This window comes from Camellia sinensis, chromosome 11, assembly GCF_055761805.1.
Source record: "Camellia sinensis isolate YWXY chromosome 11, ASM5576180v1, whole genome shotgun sequence".
Lineage (NCBI taxonomy): Eukaryota > Viridiplantae > Streptophyta > Magnoliopsida > Ericales > Theaceae > Camellia > Camellia sinensis.
In genome coordinates, this window is record NC_138971.1 from 172,755,093 (window position 1) to 172,776,040 (window position 20,948).

The following is a 20,948-nucleotide window of genomic DNA, read 5'->3' on the forward strand; positions in this document are numbered from 1 at the left end:
TTTTTATTTTTGTATATTTTTTCATCTCTATTTTTTTGTTATTCATATATAAATAATTACCTTTTTATTTTAATAATTATTTGACTCGTAATATTTTTTTATTTAAATATTTTTTAATTGTTCATATATAAATAGTTAACTTTTTATTTTTAAAATTAATTGACTCGTAATATTTTTTATTTAGTTTTTTTTTAATCTTTTATTTGACTCTTTATATTATTTTTGTGGTTAAAATTCGAACATTTATTTTTTTTATTTTTTTATTTTTATCTTTACCTCTTTGTTGGTTATATCTAAATATTTATCATTTTATTTAAATATATATAATCCTTCTATTTTTTATTTAGTTTTTTGTTTAATCTTTTATTTGACTCTTTATATTATTTTTTGTGGTTGAAATTTGAATAGTTATCTTTTTTATTTTTTTGTTTTTATATTTTTATCTTTACCTCTTTGTTGTTCCTATCTAAATATTTATCATTTTATCTAAATATATATAATCCGTTTGGTTTTTGAGATTTAGATAATTGACAAATGGTTAAAAAAAATTTTAAAAAAAAAAGTTAAATGAGAGACTTGAGAAGTGACACGTAAGAGAGATAATTCATAAGAATTTAATATTAAAGATTTGGAGAATTTTCATACTCTATTACATTTCCTGCTTATAGATATATATATATATATATATATATATGTATAGTATAGTATAGATAGCGTTGTTTGGAAAGGAGATTTTTGTTTTTTTCACTAAAAGACAAATTGGTTACAAAATCAAAAAAACAAATCTAAATAAAATATCACATCAAACCTCATAATCATTTCATTTTTTCTCTTACAAATATCACATCCAATCACAAAAAAACCCAACTATCTTTCCAAACACAAAAAAAAAATTCTCAAATAATATCTTACAACTAAAAAAATCTACAAAAAAACTCACTTCCCAAACACCTACATAGATAGATAGATATTAAATATATATATATATATATATATAATGTAATATAATATTTTTTATTTAAACTACAAAATATTATATTTATTATTCATTTTCACTCATTTCTTTTACATCTTACGGTTTTTTTACTTTAATTAATTATATATCATCTATAATATATTATATAATTTATAATTTTTATTAGTAATAATTTTATTTTAATTTACTCCCGTCACCAATTCAATATATCAATGCATTTCGACCTCGATAAGGCATGAGAAGACATTAGGGTTGTAAATTAGGTCCGACCTGGCCCATATCAGGCTGTATGGGCTCATGCCAAAATTCGGGCCGAGTTGGCTCAGGTCACGAGTCAGAAAATTAGGTCCAAACTCAACCCCAAGCCCAGACCTAAGGGATATTCGGGCCTTGAACGGACCGGTAGGTAAGGCCTCCACTCGAAGCTTAGGAGGCCTTAACATTTTTTTTTCCTATCAAAATTTTATTTATTTTTACTAAAAACAACACCGAATTTTAGATAGACTAGTATCAGATCGGCCCTTGAAGGGGCAAGGTTTTAAAATGATGGTCCAAATTCAAGCTTAAGATTTCGATTTGGGCTCAGACTCGAATTTAATCGGGTGTAAATAGACTAGCCTATCTCAAATTGCAAGAATTTCAAACTACCCTCGAGTTGGAGGCCATTTTTAGAAGTGGCCATCCCTAGTGTCATCAAAATAAAAGGCTCGGGATTGGCCTCATTCATTTCAACGGCTGAGATTGAATCTGATAGATCATTCATCTCGTCACACACACAGCCCAAGCAAATAAAAAATCAACCTGAGCTGTTACAAAACCCTATTAATGCATATGGAAACAGATTCTCTCCATCCACCGTGTAGACTGAATCGTACTGTTCAGGTTCATGCCGCCCATTATAAATTTTGTTTCGATAATTTGAATCATCGAATATAAATGCTCTTCAAATATTTTATTTATATAAAAAATTATATTGATTAGATATCAATAATTACTTGATCACATTTAATTTTTATTAATAATTTATTTTTAAAATCATATATTACTGTTAATAAAAATATAATTTAATTAAGTAATTATTAATATCTAATTAATATAATTTATTACAGAATAAAATAATTTTACATATTATACTGTTTAAATTATCCAAACAAAACCAAGTGAGCCCACAAGCCCAGCAGCGTGCTTCAGTCTGATCTCGGACTGGCGAGTGTATAGATACATACATACCAGGGACAGAAAGAGAAAGTGGGGTTTATATCTGTGTATCGGTTTCACTTCTTTTCAAACAAACGTTCGTGTTAGGGTTTCGATCCAGAGAGGTTAGAGAGAGAGAGAGTGATGGCGGATCACGAAGAGTCGAAGGTGGAATCGATGATGGACAAGATAACCGAAAAGCTTCACGGCGACTCATCGTCGTCCTCATCGTCAGACTCAGACGACGACAAGAAATCGTCTCCGTCTACGTCGCCGTTGAAGTCGAAGGTTTACCGGCTCTTCGGAAGAGAGAAGCCTCTCCATAAGGTCCTCGGCGGCGGAAAACGTAAATTCATTTCTCCTTTTTTTTGTGGATTTAATTTAGTTTCGTAAATAGAATGAAAAATTAGGGCATGAATATGTGCTAAACCCTAGCAATTTGATTTTCGTTCATCGGAAATTTCTCTCATAAATAGTTATCTCTATATTCCTGTACTTAATGGATCTAGGATTGTCAAATTAGTGGCTTGGTTTCAATTAAACCCTAATTGTTGATTGTATGTTATGAAATGTCTGAACATTTTCTGTTTTTGTGTGGATGTATGAGCGGATCTAGATCTGTTTTTTTTTTATAGATCGGAGGCGTAAATTGGTTAATTGTTATTTTAGGAGTTCAAAGTAAATTATTATTTATGATTGTTAGTGGTTTTGATGGGATTGGTTCTGCAAAAGTTCTACTTTTTTGCTTGATAAAATTGTTGTAGTTCCACACCTTTTTCTAAAGTTGAGACTAGTTGATTATAATAAGAGATATCACCGTAGATAATGGAAATATGTATCAATCATATTGATTTACCAGGATTTTAAAGTTTCTAAATCCATTAAGAATGAACTCTTTCTTTCTCTTTAAAATTTGCGCACACCGTTTTGATGTTTTGGTGCAGCTGCTGATGTGTTTCTGTGGAGGAACAAGAAGATATCTGCTGGAGCCCTGGGTGTGGCCACCGCTATCTGGGTTCTGTTTGAGTTGCTTGAATACCATTTGCTCACTTTAGTTTGCCATGCCTTGATACTAGCGCTGGCTGTATTGTTCTTGTGGTCTAATGCTAGCACCTTCATCAACAAGTAAGATTTCCAAAATAGGCATATAATCTTTCTTTCCCTTGTGTAAATCTATTGGAAACTTAACTGGGTTTGTTCCGTTTTCAGGTCAACTCCCCATATTCCTGAAGTTCACATTCCTAAGGAGCCAGTTCTGGAGTTTGCCTCTGCCCTCAGGATTGAAATCAATCAGGCTTTTGCAGTTCTAAGGGAAATTGCTGCGGGAAAAGACCTCAAAATGTTTCTATCTGTATGTTGATTTCTTTCTTCTACTTGAGTTAGAGTTGTGATTTTGCAGTCAACTAACATATTTAGTATGTTGATCTATTAGTATGGGAGAGATGTTCGAGTTTGCAAATTCTGGATTTTTCACTTTAAATTTGTAATCTATATTGCATGCAGTTTTCAAATTTATTTTAGGTTGACCATTTTGATGGGGTATGGTTCTGTTATTTATCAGGTGATTGCTGGCTTATGGGTCTTGTCACTTGTTGGGAGCTACTGCAACTTCTTGACTTTGTTTTACATTGGTAATCAGTCACTACAATGTTAGTTGACATATTTACTTGGTTATTCATACTTGGTTATTCATAAAAAACTCATGATTTTGGTGACAGCATTTGTTGTGCTCCACACCGTGCCTGTGATGTACGAGAAATATGAGGATCAGGTGGACGCCTTCGCTGAGAAGGCAATGATTGAGATCAAGAAGCAGTATGCAGTCTTTGATGCCAAGGTTTTGAGTAAGATCCCAAGAGGGCCATTGAAAGGCAAGAAGAATGCTTAAGAGCTTAGGGTGGCCCCAGGTAGTTTGGTAGTTGTGTTTTGTCAAGGTGTTGTGAATTTTTATCCATTATTGGCTCAAACCCTGTTTTTAAAATCTGTCTTTTTAGGGTTTTGGGTTCAAAATTATGGATGAACATGGATAGTTTTATGTACTTGCATTTGCTAGGATTGTGGGCAGCATTTTCTAATTTTCTGTTTATTTCCTGCTTTGAGTGAGATCTGGTGCTGAAGTTACTATATTATATCTTATGTCAGTTAGTGCATTGCACATTCGGTTTTAACAATGATTTTGGTTCCTTCGATGTTTTAGATATGAATTTTTTTTATTTGCTTTAAAGATCTTGCAAGACATTCAATGAATTTTGCATGGTGGATGTTATTGTTTGTTAGTAGTTATTATTTCTAAGAGTTACACTTTGGAAGTTGGGATTCAGTGGTACAAATCATATCAGCTTGGAAATTTTAATCTATAACAGTACACAATAAAATTCCCTACTAGGTGCAAAAAAAAATTTCCTCGCTTCTCTCTTTGGTGTGGGGTCCTGTAATTCCATCTTATGCCATTCAGGTTGTTTTATAATGGTGAGTTTTATCTAATGTGATGGATCTACTGCTAGACGAGCATAGATCTTCTGGAGTGATTTTTTCTAGACGGGGGGTGTTTGAGATGAAGTTTTTTTTAGGTTTTTTTTGGCTAAAATAGCATTGGAAGACGAAATAGATTAAAGTAGCCAATAAGACAAAATGTCACATTATATTTATAATTATTTCACTTTCTTTCTCACAAATGTCATATCTAACTATAAAAAAATTTAATTATCTTTTCAAAAATAACAATTTTAGTCTCTTAAAATAATTAGAAATTAAAATAGCCTATTAAAATAGTAACTTTCCAAACGCGCACATGTGGTTGAGATTTAGTTTTGAGCCATACAATATATCCCTCTAAGGCCTTGTTTGGGAATAGGTTTTTTGGTAATTTTTTGATTTTTTGGTTAAAATATGATGTAAAAAATTTAGTATGTTTGGGATAATTTTTTGATTTTTTAAAAAAAATGTGCAAAAAACAAAGAGAAATTTTTAATTTTTTAATATATGTTATTGATTTTTTGATTTTTTAATGATTTTTTGACTTTTAAGTTAGAAAGTAATATTGCCTACGTTTACTTTAGAAAAAACTATTCTATAGGATTGGTGCTATCTTTGGACCGCGGTTGAGAGCGACAGGGTTCGCGAAGGGTTCAAAAAGCCTGTGGTGGTTGTGGCACTATGGTGCTTTGGTGGATTTTTTTTTAAGTCTTTAACTGTACATATTATAAGATTCGTTGAATATATCATATATATAAAAAATTAAATTAATCAGAAATTTGCAACCTTATAATTAGATTCAAATTGTTTTACAAACATTATGAAAATAATGTTAAATGTTTATTTTTTGAAAAACAAAAGTATTCTTGTTTTAAAGGTTATATATTTTCAATCAATTTGATTTTTTACATGAATGACCTATTCAACGAATTTTATAATATGAACGGTTTGGATCATCGAAAAAGACTCATAAAAAGCCTCCACGGAGGCACCACAGATTGCTGCTGTGAACCCCTTGGTCCGGGAATGGGTAGCTCTAACATATGTGAAAGCGTAGCACATTGAATGCAAGATAAATTTCCAGTGGACTGAAATGATCAGAGGAGATATTACACAAATCAACCACATGTCGGTAGAGGAACACACTGACGGGGACAGAAATATCTAGGAAACTTTCAATACAAGAAAGGAGAATAGGAAAAGAACTCGAACCCAAACTTTACGGCTAGTAAGGAAGCAGTTCAACCACTATGCTTTGTCTTTTCCTCACGGCTTTAGAACAATAATGCTTATTATTCTAATGAATTCTGAAGACAATGGAACATACACTCGACATTGACAAACTAGGTGACCTTAGTCTATTTGGTTTTACAACACAACAACATGGTTTGAAGATCAGTAAGACATCTCCCCAATAACGTAGTATAGTAATATGTTATACAGTTCTCAACTCCTAGTTTTACTACTAAGAAGCCTACTGTTTTGACGTTTTCCATCGACTTGAGACCTTTAGTTCACGGCAAAAACAAAAACAAAAACAAAAACAAAAATGATAAAGCAATCTCCTCTTTTTCTCTCCTTTTCATTCTCTCTCTTTTCTTCATTTTTCTTCCCCTCTAATAGTTTGTAAAAATAGAGGGGGCAAGTGCCAATTGTGTTGATTGCTTTCAATACTGTCATAGGAACTGTTCCTATAGGAAGTAAGTTAACTGTTCCTTCTTCCTTGAGCCACCTTCTCCGTACAAATCATTCCATTGTTTCAGTTCATTCATTACAGATCCCTCAGATGCAAAGCTTGCAGCAACCTGCAACACAATTCAGGCAATGTATTGTGCATCAGCAAAAGCAAGAACAAAAAAATTCTCCTAACTCTCAGTATATAGCAACCGTGGGAATATAAGTTTATGACACCTCCATCCAAGATAAGGTTGGTTCCTTAATAAGTCCGGAAAAAAACTACATTAAAAAATCGAGAAATTGGAATCCAGAATAAAAACAATTCAAGAATGCTCCAATAGAAAACCAAACATGTCGACCAATGGCAGAGTCAGGATTTTGGCTTAGAATGCAACATTGAGTTGAAACCTTAGCACGATTTATTACAATCTAACTAGACCTAATTTTCATTTAGTTGCAGGAGAATTCAAGATTAGCGTGAATCCAAAATTGTGTGGTAATGGTCGAGGATTTTTTGGTTTTTAAATTTTTTATTATTAATTTGATTTTCTATTTCGTTTTTGAGCAAGATAATCATCAAAATTTAAAATGCAATTAGATGCCACCATAAAAGATGAGTATGGAATTACATCAAAATGCAGACACAGAAAAAGAAATAGAGAGGGGTAAAGAAGTGAGAGAGAAGAGAAAGAAATAATATAAAATTTATAAGAATTTTTTTTAGCAAAATGGAAATTTAAAGTGATGGGACTTAAGGCTTGGCTTGGTTTGGTTTGGTTTGGAAATTTAAAGTGGCAAATTGAAGAAATTTTGTTGAAAAGAGAAAAGGCAAGATAAGAGGACATTAAGATTTAAGAGGCGTAATTGAAAATTCACCACTAGAACAAATAAGACTGAAAGGATGTCTATAAATAAATTTTGAAAATGAGAAGCAACTGCTGGAAGAAGAAACTCACCACTCATGTTTTATGAAAAAGGTTCGCCAAGAAAAACAGAAAGTGAGCAATTTACCTGATATTTTGCTTCCCTAAAGTCTTCAATGTTCAATGACCTGATTGTGATTACTCTTTCTTCTTTATCATCTTCTGTGCCTGCAGCATCTTTCAAATCCTGTCCTTCCTCAGCTCTCTTCTTTCTCTCCTGTTAACAGATCGTTAATCACTTGAGCAAAAAACCAAATGGACAGGAAAATAAAGGCAGATAGTGAAACTGATTAAAGATGATATCCTTACTAGATCCTTTAGCCTCTCCTGTCGAATTAATTCCCTAACAGGCCTGTAAGCAGCTGTTGTGCAAAAATTCTGTTCATAACAACAGTGTCCTGGTCAAAATCGGCTTAGCACGGATCTAAACAGTAATAATGACATAATCGAAAACATATAACCTTCAGATCACTTCCACTATATCCTTCTGTCAGATTTGCTAGCTCCTTAATATCTAGTGCTTCATCAACTTTTTCTTTTGCCAAAAGGGTTCTCAAAATCTTCTCTCTATTGTCGGGAGATGGTAGGCCAACCATGATTCTGTTGATCAAAACGAGCATCAATACAAATAAACAAAAAGGGAAATTAGATCTATTTTGATTTCTATTCCTTGGTTACTTGGGAAATAACTCAAGAGTTTGATGATATCTTCCATATCCAATAGATGCAACCACAATTCCAAGTGTACCTACGTTCGTTTAAGAAAAATTCAAGTTATGAACAAAGCACCTTCTCTCAAAACGTCTAATAATTGCTTCATCAAGATCAAATGGCCTATTAGTTGCGGCAAGAACAAGAATCTTTTCACCCTGTTTTGTCAAGAGTCCATCCCAATGAGTCATGAACTCGTTCTTTATCTTTCGCATAGCTTCATGCTCTCCTGCTCTTGAACGTTGCCCAAGCATGCTATCGACCTCATCCACGAAAATAATAGTAGGGGATACCTTAGCTGCAAGAGTAAACAGGGCTCGAACATTCTTCTCATCTTCACCAAACCATTTTGAAGTGATAGTAGACATAGACACGTTAATGAAACTTGCTCCGGCCTCGTTGGCAATGGCCTTTGCCAACATTGTCTTCCCAGTGCCAGGAGGCCCAAATAGCAATATTCCTCTGCATGGCTTTAAAAGGCCTCCCTTGAATAGGTCTGGTCTTCGAAGAGGTAGCATCACTAGTTCTTGGAGAGATTCCTTAATATCATCCAAAGCACCAATATCTTTGAATGTCACACCGATCTCACTAGCTGGTATGACTTCTGGCCTTATGCGCTTCTCAAATTCATTGTCAGGAGGAATCTCCTGGCATAAGCAAACACCACGATGAGAAAAGAAGGGAACAGGAGAAGAATAAACACTACAGAGACGGATGGTCATCATAAACTTCATGTTAAGTTTACAAAACTAAAAAAAATCGATCTACATGTCTATATATTATATACCTGAAAGAATGCCAGTGATTCTTCAGTTGATTAATTAAATACTCAAAAAGTATACGCAATTTTAACATGGAATGCAGAGGTGCAGGTGCAGGCATATATACATAGCCACTTGTAGAACCAATGGTAGAGAATAAGTAAATCCTAACAAAGAAATCTCAGAAATGAAATAATAAATCTAACTCACCAGAGCTTTCGATGCTGGCGCTGAGTTGCCAGCATCCTTCACTGTTGAAGCTGATGCCTCTGTTAAAGCTGATGCCTCAGGGACTGTGCTTCCTACTTTTGTTTCTGGCTTCACAGCAACAGCCTCATCCCTTGGTGCATCCTAGGACAACAAAAAGAGGACATCAAGAAAATACTCTTCACATTCCATACTATCAGATTATTGAAAAAACATATACACAACCATAGAAGGTTCAGTCTGCGCTTCCAGCTTTAAAGTATCCTTGCCAGAAGACTTGCCTTCCTGGAATATGCTCAAACCATGGGACAAACTGTTCCATGACCAACAAAGTAAGTTAACAAGGCTTGAATGGTAAGGAAACCGCCAATATATATACTAATCTAACCTTGCGGATGAAATAACTAGCCTCCAATTAATATACTAATCTAACCTTTTTTTGATAAATAATATACTAATCTAACCTTGAGGATGAAATAACTAGCTTTCCGTGTCTGTATTCAGGATCCTTGTTATTCATCAAATGATAAGAGACTGCAGATACTACAATTTCTTCTATATAGTTACCAAGAACCATCGTGTCTGCTGCACAGATTGAACCCAGATCATCACAGTCAAGGTCATTAGCTGCAAGTACTTCAATAATGTGGTTTTTGTTATCCTGATATTGGATCATCTTCATATCCTCCTCAAGTTGAGACTTCCAGCTGACAAGATGTGTTTCGTCTTCGGGTTCCCTGATTTCAATATTGTAAGGGAACAGAGCAGTAAGCCTCTCATCCACTTGTCCATAGTCGTTCCCATGCACAACTCGTGAACCAAGGATCAGCACTGGTCCTGACAGTTTGTTCAACATTTTTTGAAACAAGTTATATATCCTTTGTGACCTAAAGAGGAGCTTCTCAATATCCCTAAGATAGAGCACAATGGGATTGGTTTTTGATATTGAAAACAGGACCTGTCAATGAAATCAAAAATCGTGTCAGCCATGTCAGACCATCAATAACACAGAAATCATGCCACATAATCAGCTAAACATTTATATAAAGTCAAAATACATTTAAACGGAAAAAGCATATAACCCTTAATCCGCCAAAAACTATGGGATTGATTTGTCTGGCAGACAATACCTTGTAAAGTGTCTGTACAAGAAGCTTCTCATCAAAAGAGCTGCTTCTGCGCTTGAGAGGAACTACAAATCAGAAATATTAGTAAGAATTAGATACTGCAAGAGCTGGGTTGTTAGATGATTTCAGGCAATATGCTCCTACATGAACTGCTTCATCAGCCCGAAGTCCATTATTGATTAAACTGTTAAAATATGAATGAGACACTTGAATTACTTCATACTGCATAAGATACGGTTATTAAATATTTTTTCTGAACAGAATCACCAACTACAAAGTCCTGTTACCAACTCAATGATAAAATGTTGAAGTTCTCACTTTCAACAAAAAGAACACGTCGCTTCCTCGTATGCCAGAGGTTTCCTTCATAGGTTTTTTGCATATAGGAGGATTCTACCACAACTAGTCCAATAAACTTTTTAGCTGGTAGAAGGGTTCATTAAGTTTTTGTTAGGAGTCCAAATGGCTCTCCAATAATAGTTCATTCCTAATTTGTTGGACATAAAAAATAAAAATAAAAAACTAGTAGCTTTCTTAGAGATAAAAGACAATTTTTGAGTATTTCTATTTGGGTCAATTTGGAGACAAAGATGTGTAGATCAATGTGGCATGATTCTGATACTTTTTTAGGTGAACCTAAAAATAATCAGGTAGAAGGGCCGAATAAGAATAATGCTACTTTCCTCCTCCACCCATGTGAATTATGTGGGGTATTTCAATTACAACATATTTAAAAAAATATTCGATTAGATCTGTTAACACCAATAAGTAGCTAAAATATTTTATTCATGCTTAACACTAAATAGGACTACTATAAATCATATACTCTTTGAAAATAAAATACTCCAAAAGAACCTGGATTTGCGGAAGAGGATTGGGAAGCAAGGTTATTCATATTAGCTGCAGCAGAAGCATTTCGACGAAGCTTTGAAGGATTGGAAGAACATTCTGTTCCCCTGCAAATGAAAGCAGAAGACAAAATAGAAGGAATATTAAACAACCAAACAGGTAATGACCACATTTGCATCTTTTTCTACATACAAGCCATACCTTGATCCAACTTCTTCCCCACTGCTTTGCCTACGCAATGTGCCTGTAACTAAAGAAGAGCCCACTTCAATGATGTCAACAATGCATTATATGAAACCACTGACACAATAAACAAGAAAATCAATTTTCCTTAAAAATCCATTGCAGTTTTGGGCAGAACTAGACTTCTCCCTCCTAGAATCTAAAGTCACCAGAACATATCCTGTAAGGCAGGAAGAAAGCACAAATAACTTTTTTTAAAAAGAACTACTAAATTTATGTCAAATGGTTTGCTAACAGACATACAAACAACTCTGAATAAAGTCATTGATTCGGAATATCAATTACTTTAAAATACAGGAAAACATTACAGCATCTCTACTATCTTAATTTAATAACATATTAAAAAACGATTCTAAATAGTATCGAAGCATACCATGTACCAAGAATAAATCTAATGAACTTATAGTGTTATTCAATTGTAACAAATGCCGATCATTTTTGCTAAATGGCATAGAAAGAACATGAATACTGCATGCTCACATCCTTGTCATGTATAAAGTGGTCATTAGAATGTGGGACGCATGCTACAAATACAAAATGATCATCATTACCAAAAATAAGGGCAAGTATTATTCTACCTTTTTTTCCCTCCTTTGGTTGAAGAATTGAAAACGATCCAAACAAACCAGACATTCGCTCTAATGCCGTCTCTGAAATGGATCTTTTGAACATCTGTAAAGCAAGATGGGAAGTTAGCAAAGGAAACGAACTCACTCTCCAGTAGACTTGTGTGTGTCTAACACTGCAATGAGTGCAAAAACAGAAAATACAGAAACAAAATCACACACGATGTAACTCTAATCCAAATTACTATCCTTATAATCAAGGCCAGCAGACTCAGTTGCAAGATATCAATTGCAGCACAAAAAGCTGCATGCTCAGAATAAATTGGGATAACTCACAGCTTCTTTGTTGGCACTCCCATATTTGTTCTGGATCTGTAAAAAACCAACAACCCAATGTTAGTATCAGAAGCAGAGACCAAAGAAAAACCCGCAGCCTTGAGCACCCACCTTTAGTAAAAAGTCAGTTACATCCAACAGCAGCAACTTGGCTTCAAAGTAATGAGCTAAAGCCTTTGCAAGCATTTGCTGGTAAAGTTCTTCAAAATGGGAAACATAGTAATTGAGCTTGATGAAGACACAACGTACAACAACGTAAATACACTCAAGCTAGATCAAACAGACTACATATTTCAAATAACCAACCAGCAGGTCCTGAAAGCAAAATAGAACGACTCGCAGGAGGAAGGTTCCGTGTGTGCTTAGAAAAGTCAGATTTCTTCAAATGGACAAAGGCAGCACTTGTCAATAACATCCTTGTCTTCTCACTGTCATTATGATAAAAAAAACAAGGATGTAATTTTGAGGTAACATAAGAAGAGCAATTCCAGGAAAATATATATATAAAAATTCATTATTGTGAGTACGATAGTGAGATTATCTCCGATACAGCAATTCCTCAGTAACTTTATTTAAACACTGGTGCACTTTATACTGATATCTTGATGCTCGATCATGACTTTGAAACAATAGTGTAATTTCAACCATCACTTAAACGGTTACAAGTTACAACTCAAATTTACTCGACAAAGGACTAAGAAAAAGAGTATATGCAATGCTTATGTTAACTTGTATATTTGTTTTTGCGTATTTATACCTAAATAATCAATTTCTACAAGTGGCAGCTTTAAGTAAATGGTACGTGAGATGGAACAAATCAACAAATTGATTGCGGATACCACTCACTCGGATTATCAGTTTAGATTGACCAATTTAAGTGGACATTAAAAAATGTACAATTAAGGATTGCAACTGATCTCACAATTTTAGTGATATAAAAAGTATGTATATTTTCTTTCCCTTTATGATAATTAAACATCTATGCCTCAAAAAACTACAAATATTTAAAGAGAATGGCACAATATAGTAACTTCATTAGCAATGATAGACCTCCTTTGAAGAAGGCTTGCTTAAGATTTATATAAAAAATAAAAATAAAAACTGTCCTACATCCCTTACAGGTTCATCTTCTTACTTAGACAAGGAAATGTAGAATGAAAAAGCACTTCTATCTCCAACCACACCAAAGTTTCTTGTAGGAAAACAAAGGAAGAACCTATTCAACAAACTTAGATATTTTTTAATCATAAACTTGTTCAAGTCAGCTACATATGGTTTTCAAAAAGAACATAAAAGTTCAAGGCCAGCCTAAAACCTTGCCAATAATGTTTAATGTTACCCCTTACTTTCATTGAATTTATTTTCCATCATGTTAATGAATTAGGCAAATCCAAAAGCTCCTGAAAAAACACCCTAAGGCTGCTCCCATCTAACTGTTATAAGCCTATGCCAATTCTGTCATAGATTCTATGTATTAGAAGATAAGTTCCAAAATCTCTACTGTGAACCGAACTTAAAACTTAGGGACCCACCCATTTGCTCAAATACACTTATTAACCTTAAGTTGACCTTATCAACGGTGGTGCCAACAATAATTCTAAAATATACATCGACACTATGAGTAACAATTCATGGTGAATATTGCATCGATAAGACTTTATTTTTCCCAGAAGACATGTTCATTGCAACTCTATATTTATAATCATGTTATATGCTTTGGAGGACATAATTTTACAAGGAATGAAATGTTTATTCATGCTGCCATTTTACCATACCATGATAAATTTAACCATCAAGATCATTGTTTCATGGTTCAATAAGTTCAGTACTGGAAATAGAACCTGTTGGCCTGATATTAAGGATGCTTACGATTTTCAACCAAGCCATTAAAATAAATAACAGAATTTGAGACCTCACAAAATGATATGACCTCAAATTAACAGATAATGAAATATAGAAACCGAACAATGCCCTCCTAGTGACAAGTACTAAATTAGGAATGTGAAACAAATATCTCCATTAAAGTATAGGTAGAATAGAAGACAATGGTGAATCAGAAGTAGGTGAGAAAACCAAGTTCGTAACCCAAAAACATGCACATGAAAGATAGAGAATTCCAAGTGTGATATAAGCATGCCCCTAAAATATCTCCAATATTATATGATGCTAATCATCCAGTCTCTGAAAAACATAAAAATAAATAAATAAATCACAATATAAAACTGGACAGAAAACAATCACAGATATGGTGGGCACTTAACCGTACATGGAAAAACACCCACTTTCATTCTTGAGATCCTGTGATGCCTACTTGAATGAAAGTTTTTGGAAGGCTATCACATTTTTTACTTTTTGAATAATACACTTTCTACCCAATAACAGTCACCCCTATCCATCCATTCAATAACAGTTAGAGATTCAATGTGCTTGGTTTCAATTTTCTCCATTTAATTTTCTAGAAATTGAATTTTTTGTTTTCCATATTTTTTGTATTTAGTGAATATTTTTAAAATTTTAAGCAATTTTTTCGAGTAAAATATTTGTAAAAAATCAATAAATACATAAAAATATGAAAATGTACTGATTTTTTGTTTGTTTTTTTTTTTTTTTGTATTGTTGGTATTTAGTGAATTTTTTAAAGATTTTTTTTTTTTATAAATATTATTCTTTTAAAGTATATTTTAGGTGTATTTAATTTTAAAAAAATTTAAAAAATTGCTTAAAATATTTTAAAAAATCAGTAAAAATGAAAAAAAAAAACACAAAAAATAAAAATAAAAATCAATTTTCTAATAAATAAATCCTAAAAAGTGAAACTAAACAAACCGAAAATTGCTAATCAATTTTCCTCAATCGCCAAGCTGTCCAAAAATTTAAATATAAAATTACTGCCAATAACTAATAAAGTTCGATAAAGTTGAAGAAACAGAGTGTCAGTCTCCCGTAATTTCGATTTGAATAATTTAGTTTCTATGTTTTTAATTTTGTTGTAATTTTCGATTTGAATAATTTAATTTCTACATTTTCAATTTTATTGTAATGTGGTTTATCCATGAAACCCAAAAAGACATGTATAAAACTAGAGAGACCACCAATGTCTCTCTAGTTTTGTTTCGTTCAAAATGTTAAAAGATTGCATTGCATGAGAGGGATTACATTATAGTAAAATTGAAAGTATAAAAACTAAATTGTTCAAATTAAAATTTATGAAAACCAAAGTAAAATTTCGTTCAAACTAGAAGCACCGGTGTAATTGACCCTAATTAATTAATAAAGTTAGATAAAATTGAAGAAACAGAGTGTAGAGGATAAGAAGAAATTCTCTATTCACCTGAGGTAATACGGGAATTCATCGAAGGTGACTTTGCCATCTTTACCATCAAGAACAAGTTTGAGCATCTCATGTTCCATTCTCTCGGGCGTAATGGCGTTTGAAGAACCAGAATTAGCCCAACTGCTCACACTCTGCCCTGAAGCCAAACCAATCCCAACCCCAACTCCTATCCCAACTCCCAACGCAGACATCAAAAACGGTTTCTGTTCCATTTTCTTCAAACCTTGTTCTAAATCTCACGCTAAACTAAACCTATCACTTCAATTCAAACACCAAAACAGAGACAAGTACTTCGTTGATTATCTCTGTTTTTACTCGAACAAAACCGACATAATTGACTGGTTGATACGAAACTCAAAGACCAATAACCGCTGTAACTGTTGACTACTAACTATCGCGATGAAATTGAAATACGTCAAAACCTCAATGCTACGAAGATTGATTTGAATTTTTTTGAAAGAAAAAAAAACTAAAAGCTAAAAACTCCAAATATTTGACGCAATCACAACTTCTCGATGACGAAGAAAGAAAAATGTAAACAAACACAACGATCTTAACCGCCACTCTCTCTCTCTCTATGTAGAAATTCTGTTGTTCTTATTTTCTCTCTCTAGGATCGCCGTTCGTCTTCAATCGGTCTCTCTCTCTTCTCTCTCTCTCTCTAAAAGTGGTTTTCGGACCTATATATGGCAAGGCGGAAGAAGCGGATCGAGAGTCCTAAAAACACGGCGAGGAAGTGATGAGCTCCGGCCACTGTAGACGGTGGCGGAGAGGTGGTTTGGTTGTGGTGGTGGTGGTAGTGTGGAGTCGGTTCCGTGTTTTGAGGGTGAGAAGTGTGAGTAACGTCTCGTTTGCCAAGATAATATTTTAGTCAAAAAAAATTATTTAAAAAATTAGAATAATTTATAATTTTTATTAAAAAATTTAAAAAAAAATTTATTTTTTTTTACATATCTTTACATAAAAATTTAAAAGATACTTCAAACATATTAAATTTTTTTATTTTATATTTTAGTTAAAAATTTACTAAAATAACGGTTGGCAAAGCCGCCTAAGTTTCTTTTGAGTTGGTTTTTCAAAAGGAGTGATGTTTGAAATTTTTTTTTTTTTTTTTTTGTTGATAATCTAAAAAAAATATTTGATAACCTAAATTTGTGTGACTTAAGACCATCTCCAACGGTGAACCAAACCCAGCATCAGATTTAAATTTTGATGAAAAACCCACTTTTTCACGCTCCAACGGTTTCACCAAATCGATATCAAATCCAGAATTCAGCAAAAATGGTACCAAACTGAGTGCAGGCGAAGCATTTCAACAAATCACTGTTCCTAACCGTTGGGATGAGACGAACAGGTCGACCATCCGGTTGACCAACCGGTTAACCAACCGGTCGCTCCGGAGAAAGTTCAGACCGTTCATAAAAAGGTTCAAACCAGTCCAAAAAAAAAAAAAAAAAAAAAAAATTGCCTAGGTGGTCGACCACCCGGTCGACCGGCCGGTTGACCACCCGGTCGACCACCAAAAGTTCAAAAAGTTCCAAAAAAAAAGGTTCAAACGGGTAAAAAAAAAAAAAAAAAAAAATTTTTTTGCCATTACCGGTTGACCGGCCGGTCGACCGGCCGGTCAACCAACCGGTTGCCCAGCGCAAATTTGATGAAACGGATTTGATGTTGAACGGTTGGAGCGCGAAGTATCAAATTAAGGAAATGACCCATTTTTTACACAGATTTAGTGAAATATTTGGTACACCGTTAGAGATGCTCTAATATGTCAAAAGAGCATCATTTTAAATGTTTCAAGCTGTACGAATTATGAATTTTCGAGTCACTTATAATTATGGTTAATATAATATATATTTTAAGAGCGTTAGATGATAGAGATGGCTCAGTGGCTCAGTACGTGGGCCCTACTTTTCTTTTTTGAGAAACTTTCAAGTTAGTGGCACTTGTTGACAAATGTTGTCACACTTTTTTAACAAAAATGTTTGAAAGTGTTAAAAATTTTATCAAAAATTTTATTAAATGTCTTATAGGTGTGGGATCTAAGACCCACATTGTATAGGTCTCACACCCATATGAAATATATAAGATATTTGATAAAACTTTTAGTAAAATATTTGGAGTCTCTAGCATTACGCCTTTTTTAAACACAATTATGTTATGTTAAATTTATAAATATTAATGTTTTAAATTTTTTTAATCAATTTATAATAATTTTTTTAAGCTATCACTCATATGTTTTTTTCTTATCGACAATGCTACGTAACTCAAATTTTGTGGCTCAAAAGTGGCTCAAATGGCCAAAACGACGTCGTTTTGAGTACAGAACAACATAAAAATGGCCAAAACGACGTCGTTTTGGCCATTTGAGCTACAAAATTTGAGCTACAAGACATTTTCCTTTTCTTATTATGTTACAACTAAGGAAAATTTTAATATGCACATGCTTAAAAAATACATTATATATATTTTTAATTATAATAATTTTTTTTTAATTATGACTCATAAAATTTATAATTATGTCTTATATTGTATTTAAATATGACAATTTTTTTTAATTATAACTCAAAAAATATATAATTATGTTATTTTATTATTTAATTATAAAATACATAGACATGTGTATCATAATATTTTCCTACCACTAATACATATCATAAAAAATGTGAACGCTCAAGTGGTATAATCTTAATGTAATTATATTAATTTTTATAAAAATTAATTCACAAAATATGTATAATTATTATTGTTAATAATTTATTAGTTATAGGAAAATCATATTTTATTTGTTTTACATTAAAAAAAATATATATATATAGTGTGTTAGTTTGAAATTATTAATCTTATCAAAAAAAGATCAGTTAATATAATTATATTATATTTTTTTTAATCTAAAAAAATAAATATAATTTACCAAATATATATGTCAAATACAAGAAATTTTTTATTTTATGATAGAATGTCTATTTTTCTTAACCACACTCTTTTTTTTTCCCCACTCTCCAAACCCAAACAAAAAAATAATCCTTCATTTCACAATCAATAACAATAGAGAGCTCTAATTTTAGAAATCTAAAGAGAACTCTAATGATGTGATAAGGAATATGGCCCCGTATGTGATGTAATGTGTACGCCTATATTTATTTTTATTTTTTTCTCTTGTCACATCATTGGAGCTCTCTTTAAAGTTCTAAAATTAAAACTTTCAATTTTTATTCTTTCACAATTACCATTACTGACATTACTAATAGCTCATGCAATGCAAACCATCACCAACTACCGTCACCATTATTAAGGGCATAAGGGTGTAAATTGGGCCCATGCTAGGCCATGTCAAGCCGCCCCGGCTCTCACTAAAATTTGGATTCGATCCGACCGGCACGAGTCAGACAATTAGGCTCAGGCTCAAGGAGTATTCGGGCTTGGGCTCGGGTTTGGGCCAGGCCTGAACATTTTTTTTAATTTTTTTTTACTAAAATTTTATTTTATTTTTTTTAAAAATGACATTGGGCCTTGGACAAACTGGGGCCTCGGGTTAAGCTTTTAGTAAATCTTGAGCGGGCTAATGGGTTAAGCCATGGGCCAAGCTAGGCTGGTCGGATCGAGTTTCAAAATAACAGTCCAGAATTCCAAGTTGGGCTCGGCCCAGACCCAACCCCACCCCACAAGTTACAGGCCATTTTTACACCCTTATAAGAGCAAGCCATCACTCTCTAATCATTTACTTTATTGTCGTCTTCATCAAAAGCCAAATCAATTCACCCTCATTCCCATGCAAATAAAAATTATGTCTCAATTCAAGTTTAATTTATCCGATTAAGATTGACTAATCATATAAATAAATTATATTTAAAAATATTAATTAATTTTTAATCCAACAATCTAACCGACTTTTTAAGCATGAAAAAGTCAGAAGTTGGATTGACGGCAAAATAAATCATTCATGTAACTTTTATGTAAAACTTGTTGCAATTTAATAACAGCATCAATTTGAAAGCAAATTTTGTTAGATTGCAATGTGAACCTCACACAAAGTTGTGGGAGCATTCATTGATTGTAGATGGTTTCAGTGATCCGTGAGGGTTCGTCTTGAACGGTTGGTACGTGTATTTTTTACATAATTATTTAAGATTTAATTTTTGAGATTAGATCATAAGAATTTTTTTATTTTTTGTGAATTTCTTAATTCCGGTATGAATGACCTCTTTGGACCAAATCAAAAAAAAAAATTAGTTGAAATACACATAAACTGATCCAAACACTCCTTATTGTTGAAAAAAAATAATAATAATAGATAGGTACAGTAAACAACAAATTTTGATGCATGTGTGTTCGCCTGATGCCACCGAAGCCCATAGCCAATCAGCTTTTAGGCCTCACTCGGCAAGTTGGGTTAAGTTTATCCCACTTCATTTAAATTTTTTTTTTTAAAAAAAAAAATCAATTTATATAATTCAAAAATACACTTTAGATAGAAAATCTTAAGACTCGAGTATTTTATTTTTTGGGTTCAGAAGTTGATATAAAAAATATAATATGAATACAGAGGAAATTGTGTGATAATAGAAATTTATAAGAAAAATTGAAGATTCTCACTTCTAAGTGGAGTGGTTATTTAATGGTTTTGGAGTATTGTTTTACGTAACAAAAAGTATTGAGTCTAATTGCTTTAATTAATAAATTTCAAATTAGGACACTATATGAATTTATTCCAAAATGGCTTAATGATTTTTTTTTCAATTTGCGAAAGTCAGTTGTTAATTGTTGGATTAGCATCAATCAAAATGGCCTAATGATTTTTTTTTTTTTTCAATATGTGAAAGTCAATTGTTAGTTGTTAGATTAGCACTAATAGGAGTTAGTCTCCCCACCCTAGTAAAACACCAAGTTCTTGTCTCTTAATTCAATTCTCCTTTACAAGAATTATGGTTAGGCCTAGTTGGCCCACCATCTCAATCTAACTCAATATTTTGAAGATTTGAAGCAAATATTCAACTCATACGTACGTTGAGATATTAAGCTTGTTTATTTTTTGAGTTAAGTTTGGAATGAGAAATTTTATCGTAGCCTCACCTATCCATTTAGTTTTAGATTTGCTTTTATTTTTCCTTTTTTTCACAAATTTTTACTTAAATTTAAAATTTAAATACATCATTAAGAAATAATTATTTATATCTCATTTATTTATAAATAAATTTTAAATTTTTTCTTTAAGGTTCATATGATTGAATTCTAAATACATGCTAAAAGACAAATTTTACAGTTATTTATAAAAAAAATAGTGGGATTAACAATTTTCCATTTATTTGATCCATTTTTTTTTCCTTCAAAAAGATTTTACTATTCGTGAGTTGCATGCATTTTTTATAGTTCTACATTTATGAGCACTCTATTAATTAAGTTACTTAATTATTAACTTACAGAACTTCTTCAAACGGTCAGGATGGCCGAGTGGTCTAAGGCGCCAGACTCAAGTTCTGGTCTTCGTGAGAAGGCGTGGGTTCAAATCCCACTTCTGACATTTAATTTTTTCCTGCATTTATTTAACTGTTTCTGCAGATCTTTT

The 20,948-nt window shown here is 32.7% G+C and overlaps 2 protein-coding genes and 1 non-coding gene across 4 annotated transcripts; 2 read left to right on the plus strand and 1 right to left on the minus strand.

The window, feature by feature from the left end:
• Nucleotides 1-1,800: 1,800 nt before the first annotated feature.
• On the plus strand, nt 1,801-4,397 carry LOC114316417 (reticulon-like protein B2). The gene is made up of 5 exons (XM_028263073.2): nt 1,801-2,519; nt 3,118-3,298; nt 3,383-3,524; nt 3,735-3,804; nt 3,892-4,397. Exons 1-5 carry the CDS (start codon nt 2,318-2,320, stop codon nt 4,059-4,061), a joined length of 765 nt encoding a protein of 254 aa, XP_028118874.2. The 5' UTR covers nt 1,801-2,317; the 3' UTR covers nt 4,062-4,397.
• A 1,312-nt stretch (nt 4,398-5,709) lies between these two features.
• Nucleotides 5,710-16,255, minus strand: LOC114316419 (uncharacterized). Of its 2 annotated transcripts, none has more exons than XM_028263076.2 (16): nt 15,380-16,255; nt 12,355-12,476; nt 12,160-12,248; nt 12,049-12,084; nt 11,725-11,818; nt 11,105-11,153; nt 10,910-11,010; nt 10,058-10,119; nt 9,392-9,885; nt 9,153-9,240; nt 8,931-9,071; nt 8,038-8,606; nt 7,710-7,848; nt 7,558-7,626; nt 7,337-7,465; nt 5,710-6,453 (listed from the first exon to the last, which is right to left on the minus strand). In XM_028263076.2, exons 1-16 carry the CDS (start codon nt 15,592-15,594, stop codon nt 6,340-6,342), a joined length of 2,511 nt encoding a protein of 836 aa, XP_028118877.2. In that variant the 5' UTR covers nt 15,595-16,255; the 3' UTR covers nt 5,710-6,339. The 2 variants fall into 2 exon arrangements, with proteins under 2 accessions (XP_028118877.2, XP_028118878.2); XM_028263077.2 differs by having other exon boundaries at nt 11,105-11,147; nt 15,380-16,238.
• Nucleotides 16,256-20,819: 4,564 nt separating this feature from the next.
• Nucleotides 20,820-20,903, plus strand: TRNAL-CAA (transfer RNA leucine (anticodon CAA)). The gene has a single exon. It is a non-coding gene; the product is annotated as a tRNA-Leu (tRNA).
• The last annotated feature ends 45 nt before the right edge of the window (nt 20,904-20,948 follow it).